Genomic DNA, 23,009 nt, shown 5'->3' with positions numbered 1-23,009 from the left:
CTTCTCCGAGTGTCCTCTCATCTTCGGGTCCAGCTATGTCGAGCTCCATATCATTAAACCCCGTCAGGATTTCATCCACCCCGACTTTAGCAAAGCAAGCTGGAATCTCACGGCCATGCCAGCGTGCATCAGGGCCAGAAGGTAAAGCTTGTCCGACGGCCACCTTCATGGATATGTTCTTGAATTTCTGATGGAGTTCACATGATGTTGACTCCTTGATTCCATCCACGGGGTAGCCGGGACCGCCCTCTATCATTCTTCGTGCATCTTCGGGCGGGGCCTCAGATTCAGCCACGCTGCTTTTCCGCTTAGATGGGGTGCCGGTAATATCAAGTGCAGGATCTTCCTGGCGCGATACTCCTCTAAGCTCATCAATCTGCTTCTGTTGCTCGTTAATCCTGGCAAGCAACTGGTTGAACTTGTCATTCTCCTCATCCTGTTGCCGCTTCTTTGCTGTCTCTCGGCTTCTGTAAGTGTCTTGGTCTCTGGCAAACCCAAGCCACCACGGGTAAGAAGGACCGAAGCCTCGCGTTCGTCCTCCATGTTCGTCATTGCCGAGAACTAGTGTGAGCAAATTTTTCTCTCTATCTGCAGTGAACTTTCTTTTTCCCTCCTTAATTTCTTTCACTATCCTTTTCCAATTCTCCCTGGGTATCCTAAGACCGTCACTGCAGATGAGGTCCCCTGTTTTTTCGTCGTACGACCCACCATGCGCAAGGAACCAATTTCTTGCTCTCAATTCCCACTCATCACGGAGTGGTTCAGGTACGATGCCTTTATCTAGCAGATCTTGCTCTTTCTTATCCCACTTTGGGATGGCAGTCTCATAGCCCCCTGGCCCCAGCTTGTGGTGATATTTCTTCTTGTCGGCATTTATCTTGTTCTTTTCTGATAATGCCTGGGCATCTTCTGACTCCTTGTACTCTTGAAATGCCTTCCAGTGATTCGCCTGCTTGGCTAGATACCCCTCGAATACTGGCACTTTCTTTGTCTTCAGATAGTTTTTCCATAGCTTCTTCTTCCAGCTACGGAACAGTTCGGCCATCTTCTTTAGAGTCCACTGCTTGACTTTGGCCCTCAGTTTGTCTGCGGCGTCTTCATTCTCACATTCTGGCAGGTTGAAATGTGACATGAGATCATTCCAAAGATTATCTTTGTACCTTTCGGCGACATAGTCACTATCGGCTGCCCCTTTGCGCTTGTTCCACTTCCGAACGCTGACCGGGACGTGATCCCTAACGAGAACTCCGCATTGCTTCTTGAGTGTGTCAGCAGCATTCTTAGGAAGCTTGGGTTCATCCGTAGGCAATATCACCTCAAAGGTGTAATGCGTCCGTGCATCCAACTTTCTAGTCGGGCCTCGTTTCGTAGCTTTGCTCGATGTGGAGGCCTAAGAGGGAGAAACATTCGTCAAATGAATGTATATGTATACAATATAGAGCTATCTGCAATATTTTTCACATATTACAAGTGATTGTCGAACTTCATATGTATACCTCACCGGACTTTATTATTTCTTCAACGACTTCTCCACCGGCTTCTCCATCAGTGGAGCTATCACCTTCTCCGTCATTGGACCTATCTCCTGCCCCATCGGCTTCATCTTCGTGTCGCTCGTCCTCCATTCCATATTCGGAGGCGTTTAGATATGACGACGGAGATACAGCTGGTTCAATGTCAGGGCCGTCTTTGATTATATCTTCGAGAAGTTCTTCCTCTTCAAGGTTCCTGATATGTGGATCCATAGTTCTGCAAAAAACGGACATTTGATTAACTAATAAACTAACAAACTATATAAGAGGGGTTGGAAACTTCGAAGTGTCGTTTTATATAGGAGGACCTTTAGTCCCGGGTCTTGGCTAGAACCTAAACTCTAAAATACCAGCCGGGCGGAGCCCAGTCCCGGATACTTAAGCATATAACAATAGCAAAATTAAACTAGTTCTATTAATTTTCTTGCTAAAAATAAACTATTAACACTTAAGCATATACAATAGCAAAGTTAAGCAATAATCTAAGAAACACTATTAACACTTAAGCATATACACTATACAATAGCAAAATTAAATGACAAAAAAAATATTTCTTCTTCTTGTAACCCTAATTTAATTTTTCCTCTTCTTCTACTTCTTCTTCTACTTCTACTTCTCCTCTTCTTCTACTACTTCTCCTCTTCTCTTCTTCTACTTCTCCTCTCCTCCTCTTCTAATTTTTTCTCTTCTTCTACTTCTCCTCTTCTTCTATTTTTCCTCTTCTTCTCCTCTCCTCCTCTTCTTATTCTCCTTTTTCTTCTTTTCTTCTCCTCCTCTTCTTATTTTCCTTTTTCCTAATTCTACATATTACTAGCCCTAATAATCTAGCACAAACCTAATAACAATAGGAACTAAATGACAAAAAAAATCTTTTTCTTCCTTTCTTCTCCTTTTTCTTCCTTTCTTCTCCTTTTTCTTCTTTTCGTCTCCTTCCCTTTTTCTTCCTTTCTTCTCATTTTTCTTCCTTTCTTCTCCTTTTTCTTCCTTTCTTCTCCTTTTTCTTCTTTTCTTCTACTGGCCGGAGTGTTGGGGAGGAGGGGGCATGGGGCTTACCGGCCGGAGGTGTCGACAGCGCGCGGCGAGGAGGAGGGCGGCGCGCGGCGAGGAGGGCGGCGCGCGGCGAGGAGGACGACGGCGGCGACGGCAAGGAGGACGGCAGGCGGCGGCGGGCAGCCTGACGGCGTCGTCGAGTTCGTCGCTGTTCCGCGCCGGGCAGGAGAACGAGAGGAAGAAGAAGAGAAATGGACGATTTGGGTTCGAAATTTTCTAACTCCCGCTTATACAGGTGGATCTGTAGTCCCGGTACGGGGCTCGATCCGGGACTAAAGACCCCTTTAGTCCCGGGTGGAGCCACGACCCGAGACTAAAGGCCCTTTTTCGACAGACCAAAAGGCGGGAAGCAGGGCCTTTAGTCCCGGGGGGTGGCTCGATCCGGGACTAAAGACACCCTTTAGTCCCGGGTGGAGCCACGACCCGGGACTAAAGGCCCTTTTTCGGCAGACCAGAAGGCGGGAAGCAGGGGCCTTTAGTCCCGGGGCGTGGCAAGAACCGGGAATAAAGTGTTGCCTATATAAATCCTCGCCCCTGCCCACCATATCCCCTGTTTTTTGGTTGTTGAAGTGTGACCATGCCATGCTCTTGCCACTCTAGTTCATGCACATGACGTGTTCGATGAAATGCCCGAGCCACTCTACTTAAGCTTTCTCCTCTCCAAGCTCGACCTCCAAGCTCCATTTCCCTTAATATTTGTCTAGGTTTGGCCGTGCACCAACTGCACAAGTGTTTTAAAAGGTTAGCTACTTCATCCTTCATTTGTTACTGCAAGTGTAGCTCATTTCAAATGCTCAAATTAACTTCTTAGAGTCTGCACATGCGTAGGGTGTCGTCCCGTGCCCGTCCTCACCATTGTCGATGGCCCCGTACCGATCTAGTCGCGAGCACCACCGTGGTGAGCCTCTTGTTCTTATCTTCTTTTTAAAAGAAAAAAAAAATCTTACTTGTATGATTTAGATACATACTTGTATAAATTACTAACTTTCATTATTTTTTGTTATTATATAGTGCGATGGTTTTGGTATCCGCCTCCGTCGGCCCTCGTCCTGTCTATGATTCGGATGTGGTATATATTATCTTTTATAACTATTTGTTTTATTTAGTGTTTATGACAATTATGACGACCAACGTGACATATATTTTTTTAATCTAGGAGGTATGTGAACCGGAAATTCCAACCCGCATAAAAATTCTTGTCGAGAAGTCAAATTTGGTTGAAAAAGAAAACAAATACTTGAAGAAAAAATTGAAAATAATTGAGGATAAGAATATGGAACTGGAGTTGCATGTCGCCGATGTCATCGATGATCGCAAGATGAAGGTCGATGCGATGCGGTTGAAGATGGATGCAATGCGCTTGAAGATGGATGAAATGCGCTTGAAGATTAGGAATATTAGAAAATATGCCATTGATAAAGAGGCTTGGTATCATTATGCTATTGGGTCAATTGTTACCTTAGTTGCGATTTTGATCGCGTTTGTTGTTACATTTAAATGTTTTACATAGTTGTATGTTGTTTTATGAGAGAACTTTATGTATTTATTTTTTGCAATAATAACATTTGATCACTACTGTTCTTTGGCTTTAATGTGATGATGAACTTGTATTAATTTGGTCATATGTTCTGCAATGGTTTTTTGATATATTTAATTTCATAATAGAGATGAATCGCCAATTTGACCCTGAAATTGAAAAGCACTACAAATGAACTCTGAAAATGTTGAAAGTTGGCATGCTATCATCATTTCATCCACATAGCATGTGTTAAAAAGTTGAGAGGGCTACGACAAAAACTGGATGCACTTCGTGTACAAAACGGACAATCTCTCTCGAAGTATCAGGGTTTCGAACGAGAACTCATCTCTTACATGGACACTATGTAAATGAAAAGTGTTTGAAACTTAGTACATTCCATACATGCACTACATAAAAGGTTTAAATACATTATTACATTATTGCACCAATATTCCTATCTATTATTTATGTTTTCTTCTGGGTCGTAGCCATGGAGAATCTTCATCATTCAGTAGGATGCTTGGGTCAGTTTTCACTTTGAAGGGCGGAATTTCATGAAGCTTATTATAATCTTCTGACATGTCTGTCTTGTCATCTACTCCCACGATCTTTCTTTTCTCTGAAAGAACTATGTGGCGTTTTGGTTCATCAGACGATATCTTCTTTTGCTGATTTCTTTTTCTCGTTTTTGTAGACATGTCCTTCACATAGAAAACCTGAGCGACATCATTGTCTAGGACAAATGGTTCGTCCATGTACGCAAGATTGTTGAGATCCACTGTTGTCATGTCGTACTTTTGGTCTACAACTACCCCGCCTCCTGTCAGCTTCACCCATTTGCACCGAAACAAAGGGATCTTAAAAGTAGGTCCATAGTCAAGTTCCCATATCTCCTCTATGTACCCGTAATATGTTTCCAAACAGTGCCCATTCTCGTCTGTTGCATCAAAGCGGACACCGCTATTTTGATTGGTGCTCTTTTTATCTTGGGCAACCGTGTAAAATGTATTCCCATTTATCTCATACCCTTGGAAAGTACATATAGTCGAAGATGGTGGCCTGGCCAAACAGTACAACTCATCTCCAACGGTGTCGTCATTCATGAGATGTGTCTGCAACCAACTGCCGAAAGTCTTCTCGTGTTCCCCTTTAATCCAAGAGTCAGCCTTCCCCGGGTTTTCGGAGCGTAGAATATTCTTGTGTCTCACGATATACGGAGCCACCACGGTAGAATTGTGTAGAACTGTGTAGTGTGCTTGAGAGAAAGAATGCCCGTCCATACATACTTTTGCTTTCCTTCCTAGTGTGCCTTTTCCTGTCAGCCTACCCTCATATCGAGATTCAGGAACACCAATTGGCTTAAGGTCAGGAAGAAAGTCCACACAAAACTCAATGACCTCCTCTGTTCCATATCCCTTGGAGATGCTTCCTTCTGGCCTAGCACGGTTACGAACATATTTCTTTAAGACTCCCATGAACCTCTCGAAGGGGAACATATTGTGTAGAAACACAGGATCAAGAATTCTAATCTCTTCGACTAGGTGAACTAGGAGGTGTGTCATTATATTGAAGAAGGATGGCGGGAACAACAACTCAAAGCTGACCAGACATTGGACCACATCAATCTATAACCCTGATAGACTTTCTCGATCGATTACCTTCTGAGAAATTGCATTGAGGAATGCACATACCTTCACAATTGCCAGGCGAACATTTTCCGGTAGAATTCCCCTCAATGCAACCGGAAGCAATTGCGTCATAAGCACGTGGCAGTCATGAGACTTTAGGTTTTGGAATTTTTTGTCTTTCATATTTACGATTCCCTTTATATTCGACGAGAAGCCAGTCGGGACCTTGATACTGAAAAGGACTTCAAAGAAGATTTCCTTCTCTTCCTTAGTAAGAGCGTAGCTGGCACGCCCTTGAAACTGCCCTGGATGCATGCCATCTCTTCCTTTATGACGTTCCTGGTCCTCCCGTGCTTCCGGTGTATCTTTTGACTTCCCATACAAGCCCAGGAAGCCTAGAATATTCACGCAGAGATTCTTCGTCAGGTGCATCACGTCAATTGCCGAGTGGACCTTATGGACTTCCCAGTAGGGTAGCTCCCAAAATATAGATTTCTTCTTCCACATGGGTACGCGCTTATCAGGGCCGTTAGGAACAGGTTGGCTGCCAGGACCCTTTCCAAAGATTACTTTTAAATCTTTGACCATATAAAATACTTCAGCACCAGTACGGATGACAGGTTTCCCCCGGGGTTCTGCCTTGCCATTGAAATGCTTGCCTTTTTTCTTTAAGAGATGCTTGGGCGGAAGAAAACGACGATTGTATGGGTACACATTCTTCCTACATTTGTCCAGATATATACTTTCTGTCTGATCCAAACAGTGTGTGCATGCATTGTATCCCTTGTTTGATTGTCCTGAAATGTTACTAAGAGCAGGTCAATCATTGATGGTTACGAAAAGCAACGCTCGAAGGTCAAATTCCTCTTGTTTGTGCTCGTCCCACACACGTACACCTGGTTCGGCCCACAGCTGTAAAAGTTCATCAACTAATGGCCTTAGGTACACATCAATATCGTTGTCGGGTTGCTTTGGACCTTGGATAAGCACTGACATCATAATGAACTTCCGCTTCATGCACAACCAAGGAGGAAGGTTGTAGATACATAGAGTAACGAGCCAGGTGCTGTGACTGCAACTCTGCTCCCCAAAAGGATTCATGCCATCTGTACTCAGACCTAACCATAAGTTCCTAGCGTCAGCTGCAAATCTCGGGAACTCTCTCTCGATTTTTCTCCACTGCCGACCATCAGCGGTGTGCCTCAACTTATCGTATTTCATACGATCTTCCATGTGCCATCGCAACAACTTCGCATGATCTTTATTTCTGAACAGACGTTTCAACCGTTGTATTATAGGAGCATACCACATCACCTTGGCAGGAACCCTCTTCTTGGGTGGCTCGCCCTCAATATCACCAGGGTCATCTTTTCTGATCTTATACCGCAATGCAGTGCATACCGGGCATTTATCCATATTCTCGTACTTCTCACCGCGGTAGAGGATGCAGTCATTAGGGCATGCATGTATCTTCTGCACGTCTAATCCTAGAGGGCAGACAAGCTTCTTTGCTTCGTACGTGCTGGCGGGCAATTCGTTCTTTCTTGGAAGCATCTTCTTCATCAGTACCAGCAACTTTTCGAATGACGAGTCAGTCACACCGGTCTCTGCCTTCCACTTCAGCAATTCCAGTGTGCTACCCAGCTTCTTCTGGCCATCTTCACAAGTTGGGTACAACAATTTGTTGTGGTCCTGTAACATCTGCTCGAACTGCAACCTCTCCTTTTCTATGTCGCAACCTCGCCGTGCATCAGAAATGACCCGGCCAAGATCATCAGCGGGCTCATCTGGTTCCCGTTCTTCATCCTGATCTTCTTCTTTATTGTCTTCCATTGCGGTATCAGCATACTCAGGGAACATAGATCGGTAGTTGTCATCATCGTTCTCTTCTTCTTCATCGTCGTCTTCCATCATAACCCCTCTTTCTCCGTGCTTGGTCCAAACATTATAGCCCAACATAAAACCGAACCGAAGCAGGTGGCTCTGAATGACTCTTGAGGAAGTGTAATCCTTCTCATTCTAACATTCAACACATGGACAAAACATATAGCCACCACCATGCTTGTTCGCATCGGCTGCATCTCGAAAAGAATGCACGCATTCTCTGTAAGCGGCTGTGCGTCGATCACCGTACATCCATGGATGGCTCATCTGTGTTATACGACAGTATATCAAATACAATCACGATCCTAAAAATTAGTACCGCACGGTCTAAACGAGGAAATATAGTTGCCAACCTTTTAGAATAAGTAGAAATAAAGAGGAAGAGGTTTAAGCGTGGCTCAGGCATCTCATATCGTAGTTGTGTTCGGTGAACTAAAGCGGCATCGCTCTAACACACATTTCAACAAACACCTCTAGTGCATCAAAAAAAAGTGGAGAGCTAGCACACACCCACAATCCTCCATCCAAGAAAAATGCAAGGAAGAGGGGAGAGGGGGGCTGTGCTATATATAGGCAGAGGACTTTAGTCCCCGTTTGAGACACAAACCGGGACTAAAGGTGCCGCACATGTGGGCTGCCCACCGCGTAGCCCTTTAGTCCCGGTTTGGGACACGAACTGGGACTAAAGGCTCCTTACGGGCCGGGACTAAAGCCTCAAGGGAGTCATTGAGAATTGGGACGACGTGGCCGGGCCTTTAGTCCCGGCCCAGAGACAGGCCCAGACTAAAGGGTCCCGGCCAAAGGCCCGTTTTCCACTAGTGTAATGTATCTAGCGAACTTCACCAGGCATGATATATCGTTTGGAGTAAATTTGTTGGCTAGATTCAGTGCATCACCAACAAAAAAGCATTGGGTTGGTGTGAAGAACATTTCCAGATATCTTGAAGGCATCAAACATCTTGGTTTGTACTATCATAAAAATCAAGACATGACCATGCATGGTCGGATATTATGATGTTGGATACCTATCTGATCCCTATAATATCATAGACTGATTTTGTCTTTTTGAGTGGAGGCACGACCTTCTCTTGAAAGTCCACAAAACAAACGCTAGCAGCTATGAACACGAATCATTCTAAAATTATTTCCTTATTTGAAGCATCACGTGAATGGTGTATGGTGAATGTGGTGTACTGGTTGTACGGTTGTCTACCCAAGTAGACACGGTAGCTACCGTTCTTTCGCTTACTCAACGGCCTGCATCTGCATTGGGATAACCCTGCTTGTAGGAACTGACCTCGCAGCTCCACCTCTCGTTCTTGTACTCGCCGGGGCAATAAGGCAGCTGTCTCTGTCTTTGAGCGCACTCGTCCTGGCATTCTCCTTGCGTGTCCCTCGTCGCCGTTGTGAGGACGAGCACCGCGACCACCACGGCGGCCCTGAGAGTGGATGCCACAAGTTGAAGACCTATGGATCTCTCTGCTTCATCACGGAGACGTAGGTGTTATTCTATTTTATGACATTTTACCTAGGAGAGGGGACAAGGTCCTGTAAAAGAGAAGTTTTTCTGGTTTATATTAACTTGGCATGATCGATTAGGATGATGATTATTACGATATTTTTGTGTTTTATGAGATAATATTTGATTAAATTGGATGGATGCAAGTGATCATGTTGAATTAGAGGATCAACGCATCGTCATGTCGAATGAACAACATAAAATGAAAATGAAACTCTAAATGTAAAAGAACTGAAGGGTAAACACAAAAAAAAATAAAAACAAAAAATCCAGTGTCTGGCAGCAGCTGATGCAGGCCCTCCTTTTAGTCCCGGCTGGTGTCACCAATCGGGACTAAAGGTCCTTCTGCCCTCGCGCCCCACAACGGCCACGTGGGGCACCGTTAGGCCCGTTCATAAAAGAATCGGGACTAACAATTTCGACAATTTGTCCCGATTGTGTAGTCCCGGTTGGAGAACTGAGACTAAAGACCCTATGGAACCGGGACTAATGACCCGTTTTCCACTAGTGTCGGATGCGTGTCACCGGAGCTCTACCTGCCTCGTCGGACCCGGCCAAGCCGGAGCTACAACCTCCTGCCACTGAAGCATCAGTGCTTGTGGGTCATCACGGTCATCCATCGATATTTGCTACAACCGGTGTCGAAATTTGCTACAAACGTTGTCCCATTTTGTTAGAACCGGTGTCGACATTTGCTACAACTGGTGTCTGATTTTTGCTACATCCGTTGTCACACCGTGCTACAAACAACACATAAAATTGCTACATCCATCAAGGTTGTCTAAGAAAGCTACATCCATTGATGGAAAAAGCTTCAACTGGCAGGAAAAAAGCTTCAACTTGTGAAAATAGCTTCAACCGTCGTGAAAAAAGCTTCAAGCGACATGGAAAAAGGCTTCAACCGATACGACATGCCAGCGATGGTGGGAGCGGTGACACCGGGGAGCCGCGGGCCGACGTCATGGCGGTGCTGCATTCCAGAGGGGAAAAAGGTTCAAGCAACATGCGGAGCTGCAATCCAGAGGGCGCAGCTGTTGCATGGGTATAACCGGGGACGAGGACGGACGATGAGGAGGACAGCTAGAGAGGCCGGAGCGACGACGAGGACGTTGCGGTGGTGCTTCAAGCGTGGGGTGGAGTGTCGGCGTCGCTCGGGAAATTGACTCGCGAGAATGATGAAGCGATGGAACAGATCTGAGTGTCTTTAATCGTTGCATCGGACGACTGGGAGTAGACTGGCCCAATTGTTGGACCGCGCGCCGGCGCCTAGCATTGCCTTGTAGTTATTGTTACCCCGCCACACCACAGAACATTACACACAACAAAGTGAAAGATAAAACACAACTGCCACAACGGATCCACACTTCATCGATCACACACAAACATCAACAAAAATGCTAAACATACAAAGACTTACAAAAAGGTTACGCATTGACTAGGATTTTTTCTTCCTAAGTAACCTTTCTCCCCTGATTTTCAAGGGGGTGGGGCAACATCCCCATTAATCTTCAATCAAAATCCACTTGCCTGTAAAACCTTTGTAAACTTATATACGTGTAGCATTACTGCAAACACCAGTACACCACAAAGACGCAATACGACAACCAACCGTACGAGACATGGCATCTACCTAGCTAGCGTTCTAGATTTACCCAGCTGCCTGCATCGGGTTTTTTTACTGTTCTGACCCACAGGCTGTAAAAAAATCATAAAATGAACTCAATCTGAAAGTATTTCAGATCTGACCCTTTTAGAAACGTCAGAACCCGTGGCGTTGCTGCTCCACGTAAAAACGCCAGTCCACCGTGAATGTGGACCAGAAACGCCACGGTAGACTGCGTTTCTACGTGAAGCAGCAACGCCACGGGCTCTGACGTTTCTAAAAGGGTCAGATTCAAAAATACTTTCAGATTAAGTTCGTTCTGTGAATTTTGTACACCCTGTGGGTCAGAACAGTAAAAAAATCCGCCTGCATTGGGATAACCCTGCTTGTAGCAACTGGCCTCGCAGCTCCACCTCTCGTGCTTGCACTCGCCGGGACAATAAGGCAGCTGTCTTTGAGCGCACTCGTCCTGACACCTACGAAGTTGCACCCAGCATTCGCGGATGCATTCTCCTTGTGTGTCCCCCGTCGCCGTTGTGAGGACGAGCACCGCGTAGAGGGCCGCGACCGCCACGGCAGCCTTTAGACTGAACACCATTTTGATGATTGGAGATGATGTATGAAGAGAAGGAAGGTACAGGATGGATTAATGGATGGATGCCAAGCCTAAGGACAGAGTTGCTATTTATAGGCGCGGCGGAGCATTCATCGGGTTCGGATCTCGACGGAACAAGATGCTGCTAGCTAGCTAGTTGCCCCGCGTTCCCTGGATCTCGACGGAGCAAGATGCTGCTAGCTAGCTAGCTGCCCCGCGTTCACTGGATCTCGACGGAGCAAGTTGCTGCTAGTAGAAAGCTGCGCTGTGCACTCCATGTTACCCGCGCATCCATCATATCACATGCATGCTCGGGTTCAACGACATCAAGTAGTCCTGGATCTGGATGCACTGGTTTCCTTGTCTTTTCTTCAGCCTGTGGTATAATCTACTCCTACTGTACTACTCCATTAACGTGTGTTCATGCTATAGTTGTTGGCCTGCTGGAGACAATTGTATAGCTAGCTCATGTACCAGGCCTAGGCTTCTTTTAGTTATCTCGACTGCTGGCCGTGTTACGATTCAGTGCTTACCATACCTGCATGTCCCTTGAGTAAAGATGATTTTCTTCTTCTTCTTTTTGCATGGTAAGTAAAATGCTGTCGGAGAGACACACCTGCTCTAGCTAGCTCTGTTCCCTCCATGTTACGCGTCACATCCCGAGATCCAAAGAGATCAAGCTTGGCCATTGATTATCATTTTCTAGATGGTTGTTCCCAGTTATAGTTTATAGTCAACTGGTCCACGCATATTATATTATAGGGGCATATGTAACACAATTCAAGAATCCAAGTGGATCAACACCAGAAAATATTACTAGTATCATATGTCACACCACATGCATTTTATCAGCTGCACCATAGGAAAATACAACAAAATGACAAACAACTCAACAACCAAATGGATTGGCATCACACATATGTTTACCTAGGCCCTGTTTGGAATCACCCAGATTATATAATCCAGTTTTTATAATCTATTATGTTCCCAAACAGGACAACTTATAGTGTAGATTATAAAAACTAGATGGATAGATTATTAAAAACTCATAATCTACTCTATACCAGCTAAAATCAGATTATGGATTGCTAATGACCCATTACCCTTGTAAAGTTGGAGATAATAACATTTCTACCACCGCTACCCTCCTCTTTTAAAAAAAACAGAGGGTAGACAGGTCATTATGCAATGTAAAACCTGGATTACAGTTTATATAATCTGGCCTCCAAACATGTTCACCTAGATTATTTTTATAAACCAGATTATATGATTTATCTTCATAATCCAGATTATCATAATCTATTATGGTTCCAAACAGGGCCCTAATATCTTTATATCTTTACCTAATATGATATTAAAGGGAGGAGGCTTTCATAGTTGTCCATAATTCATGTTTTTATATCCGTTGATTTTATGTTAACCGCAAAGATTGGTGGTTGAGATTCAAAAGAGGATCGTTTGCTTGATCTATCGTAATCCCTTTGCACACGAGAGAAAAAAAGTTTAGTTCGGTTCATGAGCAAAAAAGTTTTGAAGATATAGTTACTTCGTGCGACGTAATTTGTTTCAGCTTATTCATTTTGTTCCAAGTCAAACTTTGATAAGTTTGAACTTTGACCAAATTTACCAAATTATTATTATTGACCATACCAAGTCAAGCATTAGATCCACATAAAACATACTATCATATAGGTTGATATATGTTTCCAATATGCTCAAAGTAATATCTGCGAAAAGAAGATAACATTTCTGTTTATTTATTTTTGTCACATCACAGTACACACACGCACAATACATGCATGGGCAGACAGGGCTTACAATACACCGTTGGCTTCAGCATCATGCGCTCGCAGGCTTCCTGACGGAGGCAACAGCGGCATCGCCAGGTCGCAGCCGGCCTAGCAACCCGTGCCGGAATATGTGCACTCGCATCTCGCCTTGCAGGCCGGCGGGGTCGTGCACACGGCGGGGCAGAACTTCCCTTCAGGGCAGGGCACACACCCGCAACGGTCGATGCACGTCGCTACCCCGCCATCAGTCGGCTGCCCCGATGTGGCCGGGGCCAGAGCGGCGGCGCAAAGGGCGGCCAGGAGCAAGACGGCGGTGAACTTGAGAGCTGGAACAGCCATCGGATGAAAGGAGAGGAGAGGAGATGGTATGCTTTGGGTTTGGGATGATAAGTTGGGAGACCGAGACACGCTATTTATAGGCTAGTAGTAGTAGTAGTTGATCAATGAAGCATCATGTATAGTTTGAATTGTGCACCCTGTAGCATTGACTTCACGTTACATGCATATCTCGAGGGGATACATCACGATACATTGTTGACTGGAAGAGAATCGATCAGATCGCATCGTAACAGCACACCTTCTTTGAATTTCTCTTCGTAACAGCCGTGCTGCATGCGTTCATACATGTATTTTGTACAGGCCAAGTCTAATACATGCGTTTTCATACGTTCCGACTAGACAATAGTGGCCCAGTCCGTTTAGCAAGGAATTTTCTAAAACAAGGAACTCATGTGTCCTCGGTGTGTTGTCTCTGTTTTTATGCTCCGCGGTATAGTCATGCCGTTTTCATCCGATGCATATTGTTCATTTTTTAACAATGTTTTCCTTTGTAGAGGGCTTTCTTTATCATCATGTATCATTGGGCTATATACTTGCCGGTTGTGCTTTATTCATAGAGCAGAGTGAATACTTTTCCATGACTAGGCAATAGTGGTCCAATCCATTTGAGAGGAGGGGGGGGGGGGGGGGGGGGATAATGTTCGCAATGCAGCATGGGTGATTAAGGCACACTAAAAGAAAAAAAAGGAAATGGAAAAGAAACAACAATGCCAACACCGGTCAACTCAATCTCCACCACAAACATGCCCACGACCCAGAGATGAGTGAGCAAGCACTTCGATGACGCCTTCAAGAAGGGAAAGGATACCCTTGGCGCCGTCGCTGCTCGCAAATACCCTCGTCTAAGCTTGAAATTTCTCCCAAAAACCTACAAAGAAGTATAACTAGCTAACCTTGTTTTACAAGCATAGATGTGTTGAACTGGCTGCATATTGAATTTCCAAATGGTTGCAAAATAATTTATGCAGCGATACCAGTCTTACAAGCAAGAGGCTGAATTATCCACATTTTGACTTTGAAGATGACCACTGAGATCTTGCCCATAATGATCTTATTTGTGCTCATAGAAACTTCAGCAAGACTCAAGAAACAAACACAATCGGCAATGAACTATTTTGCTAATGCAGCAATAAGCTTGTGATTAAGAAATTACAAGGCAAAAAGGACCTTGCTTTAGCTATGATGTTTATGCTAACCGAATCGACCAACCAGCATATGTGATTGCACCTTCGGGCAATTCATCACATGCCACTTAGTGTTTTCCAATCTAGAACCAATGGTAATTGTAGATTGGTCCATTGTTGAGGTCCAAGTATCGCGTGAAATATTCTCACTAACCTTCTATTCCATTTGAAATAGTGACCGGTACTAAAACTTCATTGATAAAGTAAAATCCCCATCATGTATCTGAGGATTAAATGTATCAAAAATCGAAACTATATGAGCAAAATACAATAGGTCAACATGTTCTGGTTTTACGGAAAATTAGTTGAAGATCGCAACGCGGCATGGGTTATTAAGGCACACTAAAAGAAAAAAAGGAAATGGAAAAGAAACAACAATGCCAACACCGGTCAACTCAATCTCCACCACAAACATGCCCACAGCCCAGAGATGAGTGAGCAAGCACTTCGATGACGCTTCAAGAAGGGAATGGATACCCTTGGTGCCGTCACCGCTTGCAAATATCCTCGTCTAAGCTCTAAATTTCTCCCCAAAACCTACAAAGAAGTATAACTAGCTATTCTAGTTTTACAAGCATAGATATGTTGAATTGGCTACATATTGACTTTCAAAATGGTTGCAAAATAATTTATGAAGTGATAGTACCAGTCATACAAGCAAGAGGCTGAATTATCCACATTTTAACTTTGAAGATGATCACTGAGATCTTGCCCATAATGATCTTATTTGTGCTCATAGAAACTTCAGCAAGACTCAAGAAACAAACACAATCATCAGTGAACTATATTGCTAATGGAGCAATAAGCTTGTGATTAAAAAATTACAAGGCTAAAAAGGACCTTGCTTCAGCTATGATGTTTATGCTAACCGAATCGACCAACCAGCATATGCGACTGCACCTTCGGGCAATCCATCACACACCCCTTAGTTTTTTTTTCCAATCTAGAACCGATGGTAATTGTAGATTGGTCCACTATTGAGATCCAAGTATTGCCTGAAATATCCTTACTGACCTTGTATTCCAGTTGAAATAGTGACCGGTACTAACACTTCATTCGTAAAGTAAAATCCCCATCAAGTATTTGAGTATAAAATATATCAAAAATCAAAACTATATGAGCAAAATACAATAGGTCAACATGTTTTGGTTTTATGGAAAATTAGTTGAAGATCAGAATGCATTATAGGTGATTAAGGCACACTAAAATAAAAAGGAATCGGAAAAGAAACAACAATGCCACCACCGGTCAACTCAATCTCCACCACAAACATGCCCACAACCCAGATATGAGTGAGCAAGCACTTCGACGACACCTTCAAGAAGGGAAAGGATACCCTTGGTGTCGTCGCCGCTCGCAAATACCCTCGTCTAAGCTTTAAATTTCTCCCAAAAACCTACAAAGAAGTATAACTAGCTAATCTAGTTTTACAAGCATAGATATGTTGAATTGGCTGTATATTGACTTTCCAAATGGTTGCAAAATAATTTATGCAGCGATAGTACCAGTCATACAAGCAAGAGGTTGAATTATCCACAATTTGACTTTGAAGATGATCACTGAGATCTTGCCCATAGTGATCTTATTTGTGCTCATAGAAACTTCAGCAAGACTCAAGAAACAAACACAATCGTCAATGAACTATTTTGCTAATCCAGCGATAAGCTTGTGATTAAAAAATTACAAGGCAAAAAAGGACCTTGCTTCAGCTATGATGTTTATGCTAACCGAATCGACCAACTAGCATATGTGACTGGTCTTTCGGTCAATTCATCACATACCCATTTGTGTTTTCCAATCTAGAACCGATGGTAAGTGTAGATTGGTCCATTGTTGAAATCCAAGTATTGCGTGAAATATTCTCACTGACCTTGTATTCCATTTGAAATAGTGACCGATACTAACACTTCATTCATAAAGTAAAAACCCCATCAAGTATTTGAGTATAAAATATATCAAAAATCAAAACTATATGAGCAAAATACAATAGGTCAACATGTTCTGGTTTTATGGAAAATTAGTTGAAGATCAGAATGCATTATAGGTGATTAAGGCACACTAAAATAAAAAGGAATCGGAAAAGAAACAACAATGCCACCACCGGTCAACTCAATCTCCACCACAAACATGCCCACAACCCAGATATGAGTGAGCAAGCACTTCGACGACACCTTCAAGAAGGGAAAGGATACCCTTGGTGTCGTTGCCGCTCGCAAATACCCTCGTCTAAGCTTTAAATTTCTCCCAAAAACCTACAAAGAAGTATAACTAGCTAATCTAGTTTTACAAGCATAGATATGTTGAATTGGCTGCATATTGACTTTCCAAATGGTTGCAAAATAATTTATGCAGCGATAGTACCAGTCATACAAGCAAGAGGTTGAATTATCCACAATTTGACTTTGAAGATGATCACTGAGATCTTGCCCATAGTGATCTTATTTGTGCTCATAGAAACTTCAGCAAGACTCAAGAAACAAACACAATCGTCAATGAACTATTTTGCTAATCCAGCGATAAGCTTGTGATTAAAAAATTACAAGGCAAAAAAGGACCTTGCTTCAGCTATGATGTTTATGCTAACCGAATCGACCAACTAGCATATGTGACTGCTCTTTCGGTCAATTCATCACATACCCATTTGTGTTTTCCAATCTAGAACCGATGGTAAGTGTAGATTGGTCCATTGTTGAAATCCAAGTATTGCGTGAAATATTCTCACTGACCTTGTATTCCATTTGAAATAGTGACCGCTACTAACACTTCATTCGTAAAGTAAAACCCCCATCATGTAATAGGTCAACATGTTCATATGTGAAACACATAATAACCGCATTATTATTTTGGATGATGCAGAACCGGGCTATAAAAAAATTGGGACATTGCCACTACAACATGTGTGCTAGATGTAGGGATAGAATTTTCAAACCCTCCTATGTACTGCTACAACAATAGCTTGGAGAAAATTCAGAGGATCTTTCTTCCAATCTACCATGGGCACCATTACGACACGTCCTACCGATTTCATTAGTTTGGAAAAACATTGACAATCCTCCAACTTAAACAAATTCAATGCCTCCCTAAAAGTAGAAGAGGCAACCCGTACTAATCAAAATCTCGTTTTGCCATCTTTTAGACAAAGAAGAGTTCCTTAAAGATCAGTGATGTGTTCCCTCTGCTACCTAGAAAAATGTAATACAACATAATCTACCTTGACATGGTAAAAACTAGATACACAAGAAAACGAAAAACAATAATATTTCAGCTTGATACAACCACGCAACTGTTGGAAGACATAAGTATTATGACAAGAAAATAGGAGCCCCAAAGGACACTACAAATTACCACCAACCCGTGTCACCCAACTGCAGTGGTGCCTCCCTAGCCAATGTTTTTCCCCATCACAAGAAGGTTCAAAGTTGGTGGCTTCTATCATGAACATCGATAATAAGTTGATCAAGACGTGGTTTGTCCAGTTGTCTCCCAATGGTAATCATTGTTGTAAAGGTATACCACTTTGAAAACGAGATCACTCGATGCTTTAAAGAATGAGCCCCCCCCCCCCCCCCGCGCGCGCGCGCGTAAGGGATTTGTTGCGGGAGGTCAAAAGGAAACATGTGACAACCGTGAAAAATCAAAGTCACCCTCCTATCGCTATCGTAAGTCCCACTTATGAGTTAGTGCAGTTAACCAAAACCTGTTGGATTCCATGAACATCCCGTAGACTGTCATCTGATAATCCATGGGAACCTCGTGTTCATTCATATGGTTCCAAGACTTATCTTGCTCACACCAGACACATTTGTTGTCTCCCAGGCCATTTCACTTAAAAGCACTATGTTGCCACCAGGAATCATGTTCCTGGCCACTTGACATAGGAAGATTTAAATTTTCCAGTAATGATGGAATTTCTTGAAACCACCAAAGGAACTATTGAACAAGACATGTTTGAAAACATCAAACCATTAAGGTGAGAAATTGATGGGCATTCGGTTCATTTGCTGCAATTTTGTACATAGTTTCTATTCGAAAGAAACACAATGCTATCAAGGTGATTGCAAAAGTTTCATAACGCATGAAGCACATATTGTATGGATCTAGATGTCTAGATATGGTTATAATAAAATCACAGAAGTTGAATAAACATATCATGTGAACCTACAAGGCATAAAATCATACTCTATAAACTCATAATGAATAAAGTTGTTGCCAAAACATTCAAACTTCATAGGCACAACTGTGTTATATACATGAGAGCCTGGATTTCGGATGAGTAACGTGATAATCTATTAAATTATTTCATCTTCTATGCCTCTTGGTGTCAGTCGCAAAAGAGTATAGATTGGTTGGTGCACTTGCATAATATGAGGAATTCTTAGCCTAGGCAACGTCAACTTGAGAATTTTAAGATGGTGGTATTGTTATTCAAGACAATTCTATATATTTTGTAAGCTTTTTTGGTTTTAGAGTTCGAATGAGAATGAAATGTGAAAATCGTACATTAGACTACAACTCCAATCTGTTTTCGAAAAAAACATGCCTAATACATTTGCAAGTATTACCATCACCACTCTAGGGTTTCACTCATACATATTTTCATAATTTATGATTAAAATAACTTTCATTATTTGAGTGATAGAATACATGTATCACATTAATTAGTTGACGGTATATCAGGAAATATTGAGTTCAATTAGTTCACTCTATTTTGTTGTTTACTCTCCGAGAGTATACATTTTTATAAACTCTTCTACACAACAAATATAATTTAATTTTTCTTCATCTAATTTCAAGGTTAATCATTTTCATCTCCTTAGAATTAAGTTGGTGTGTTTAACTATACCTATTTTTGACAAGTCCTTAGTTACTCCAATAAAGTTGGAACCAATAAACATTAAATAAAAATTATTATTTCCTAAAACCTACATTATCTCAACCAAAATATAAATATGGAATAAGGAAATTGCACGTGCATCGGCGCGGTCCATTCTGTTAGTTGTAGGTAAAGAAAAATTTTATTTTTATTATTTTTCGAAAAATGATACAAATATGTTATGTCAAATTTTAACATGCTCCCTCTTACCCCCTCTTTTTACATGTGAGGTAAGAAGGTAAGACTTAATCGGACCACTAATTAATGAGATCAATGGCTCGGATCTATTATCTACTCTTACCTCTCATGTGAAAATAGGGGGCAAGAGAGAATGCTAAAACTGCTCATATGTTATAAAAGATCCACTACAAGTATTAAACATTCGAAACATAAAAACTTTACATAAAGATCCCTGAACCACTTAATGATATATTACTACAATTGCCAAAATGAAGCGCCGACGCGTGTGTCCCTGCGCGCATACCAACATCGGCCTGCACTTGTCGATGATAACTGTGAAATCTTTGTGCACGTGCCCCTAAGGTCCAAGGACCTAGATCTATAGTCAGCACTGTGGAGCCCGTGAATCCATTCTAAGAACCCTCCACCAATTCTCGTCATTGTGTACACATAATGAGAATCTAGAACCTCGCTGCCCTGAGAAGCTGGCAGTAATATAATTCGAAGCTCAGTCTATATTGTCCTGACAAATAAACTAAAGGAGGATCAGAACCCAGAGAATGGATCAAAACTAAAACCTAACCTAACTATTGGCCAGGGTAAGGCACTAGGATTCCCCTCCCCACTATCGGCTATCAGAGCGACATGTAGAAGGAAGGAGAATACATGGCTTGCCAGTGAAGATGGAGGGGAGAAATGTTTCATGCAAGTCGCCTTGTGAGAGGGGAAATAAAGAGTCACATCAATCATATGCAACGGCATTCAATGTGACTGGTGCGGGACCAGGTAGGAACAGACGGAGTTAGACATTTTGGGAATGGAATGGACACACAAAGCCATGTACTTATGTTCTTGGTTGTTTTGGGCAATGGAATGGACACACAATGGAGTATTATCTCTCTATATTGATATGGGATAAGACTATATAAATGGTTAATGGACTAACTTAATTGGTGCCAATTTTTTGGCATGATAAGTACAATACAATAAACTAGATTTTTTTATTCCAAGATGTGATCTTGCATCAGTTTTCTCATTTGTATGTGTATATTATCCATATCAAGTAATTGACCCACAATTTATTATGAATATGCCATGTTTAACAAAAAAATATTGGACGTAGTTAACTTTTTTGGGGAGTTTTATCCAACTATTGTACATTACGTATGCAATGAAACATTTATTTATTTTCTTTTAACTTTGTTGTAAAGTGGAGATAGTTCTATCATTTTTTAACATCATAGCATTTCCACAATCTGCTTGTCGGTGGTTCGCAGCACCGAAGAACACACACCACCTGTTGGCGCAAATGCTGGCCGTTATGGATGTGGAGCTAACCATCACTAATTAAGTCACCTAACTATTCGTCAAACTCGTTTATGTGTTTCTGGTGGTGCAAACGTTCGTGATATGGCTTACCTAGCTAGACAAGCCCCTCGAAGCCCCGCCCCAGTGAACTGTGATCCAGTTTATAAAAAATAAATATTCTCCCTGCCAAAACAAAATTTTAATCCACATAGAATATATTTTTCATTGTATTTATCTGATATTATATAGGTTGATAGTTTCTAATATATTTCACCAAATATTACATTCTTAAGAAATTGGTCTCAATTCTCTCAACATGCAAAGTGTCCACCTCACCATCCCACTAAGCAATGCATTTACAATCTTCTCTTCACTAAGTCATGCAGAATATTCCACATAAGCGTTCTTAACATGCAACGTGTCCACCTCAATGTTTGACTAAGCAAAACATTGAATTCTTCTCTCCCACTTAGCCATGTAAAATCTACCACATAAGTGAGTCATAAATTTAACTTATAAATTACAGTTATTTTTGAATTAGTTTGCGCATGTAACACTCCCACATCATATATTCATGTTAGTCATTCTTTACATTTTTATTAGAATTGATACTTTTAAAAGTTCTTATTCTATTTTTAGACACTTTACTTTATTGATTTATAAGTTTATACTTTCTTTTCATTAGATTTAGCAATTACTTTCGTATTTTCTAAAAATGTTGCCGCAGCAAGAGGCGGGGAGAGTCATCCTTACAACTCATGTCCATTTTTTCCCCATGAAGAAGACACCCGCGTGGACAACTCAAAGAAATTATAAATTCACATTATGCTACTTATGTTCCAAAACTATTTTGCAACAATAAACTAATTAAATATAATAAATCTCATGTATTTGTATTTTCATGCTCAGACTGTTAATGGTATTATTCATGTTCCATATAAGCAAGTATCATCTAAATATAATTGCCAACAATTTCCGCAGCAACGCGCGAGGAATTGTCTAGTATTTTAAAGTTTGCATTCGCTGTGAAACAAAGATAATACTTGTCTGTACTTTTTGAGCCCACGGTAGACAACGACTGAGCTAGTTGCTCCCAATTAGTTAACCAATAGGCCACTCGGCTTGATCATTTCCATGAGCAATTGACCAACAACCCCAACGGATCGACCCGTTGACACTTTATTACCACACAAACACACGCACATGTAGGGTTTACAATACACAGTAAATTAATGAGCTGCTGGCTTCAACGCTAGCGGTTCCAGGCTTCCTGACGGTCGGAGCCGTGGCGCATGCAGGCGGAGTCGCCAAGGTCGCCGCCGGCCTAGCAGCCCGTGCCGGAATACCTGCAGCGGCACCTGGCCGCGCATGGTGGTGGGGGCGTGCACACAGCGATGCAGACCTTCCCTGTCGGGCAGGGCACACAGCCGCAGCGGCCGATGCAGGCCTCTAGCGCCTCCATCGGCTGCCCTGACACGGCCGGGGCCAACGCGGCGGCGCAGAGGGCAGCCAGGAGCATGACGGCGGCGAACTTGAGAGCGGGAGCAGCCATGTGATGAAAGTAGAGGAGAGCAAGATGGTTTGCTTTGGGATGATCAGATGGGAGACGGAGACGCTATTTATAGGCTAGTAGTAAGTTGATTAAGCACCGTGTGGTTTTGATTTTCGCACCATGTAGTGCTGACTTATGTGACATGTTGTGATCTAGAGAGGATCATTTGGTTCGGATCCTGTTAGCTCGAGCTACAGCCTGTCTTTTTTGACGTTCGCTTCTTTTTCGTTGAATCCAAAGCCGTCTGCATGCGTTCGTCTACTGCATGGGTTCACACAGGTTCAGACTAGTACGTCGACCAATCCGTTCATAGCGTACAGAAAATAGTTAAGCAGACGATAACATCATTTATCAGGTTATCGATCATTAGTTAATTTTATTGCTTTGCAAATCTTAGCAATTAGGTGACCATTCATTTCCTTTCATTTTAATTTGCATATTAGGTTTATGTTA

The 23,009-nt window shown here is 42.4% G+C and overlaps 1 protein-coding gene across 1 annotated transcript; it reads right to left on the bottom strand.

Moving 5' to 3' along the window:
- Positions 1–22,105: 22,105 nt before the first annotated feature.
- On the bottom strand, positions 22,106–22,583 carry LOC123411739. The gene has a single exon (XM_045104705.1). It carries the CDS (start codon positions 22,554–22,556, stop codon positions 22,329–22,331), a length of 228 nt encoding a protein of 75 aa, XP_044960640.1. The 5' UTR covers positions 22,557–22,583; the 3' UTR covers positions 22,106–22,328.
- Positions 22,584–23,009: the final 426 nt, after the last annotated feature.

Source organism: Hordeum vulgare, chromosome 7H (genome assembly GCF_904849725.1).
Source record: "Hordeum vulgare subsp. vulgare chromosome 7H, MorexV3_pseudomolecules_assembly, whole genome shotgun sequence".
NCBI classification, from domain to species: Eukaryota; Viridiplantae; Streptophyta; class Magnoliopsida; order Poales; family Poaceae; genus Hordeum; species Hordeum vulgare.
This window is presented reverse-complemented; position numbering and strand designations above follow the sequence as displayed.

Bases quoted from the DNA above. Each gene is read 5' to 3' on its own strand.
- LOC123411739 (XM_045104705.1), bottom strand. From the start codon at position 22,556: ATGGCTGCTCCCGCTCTCAAGTTCGCCGCCGTCATGCTCCTGGCTGCC.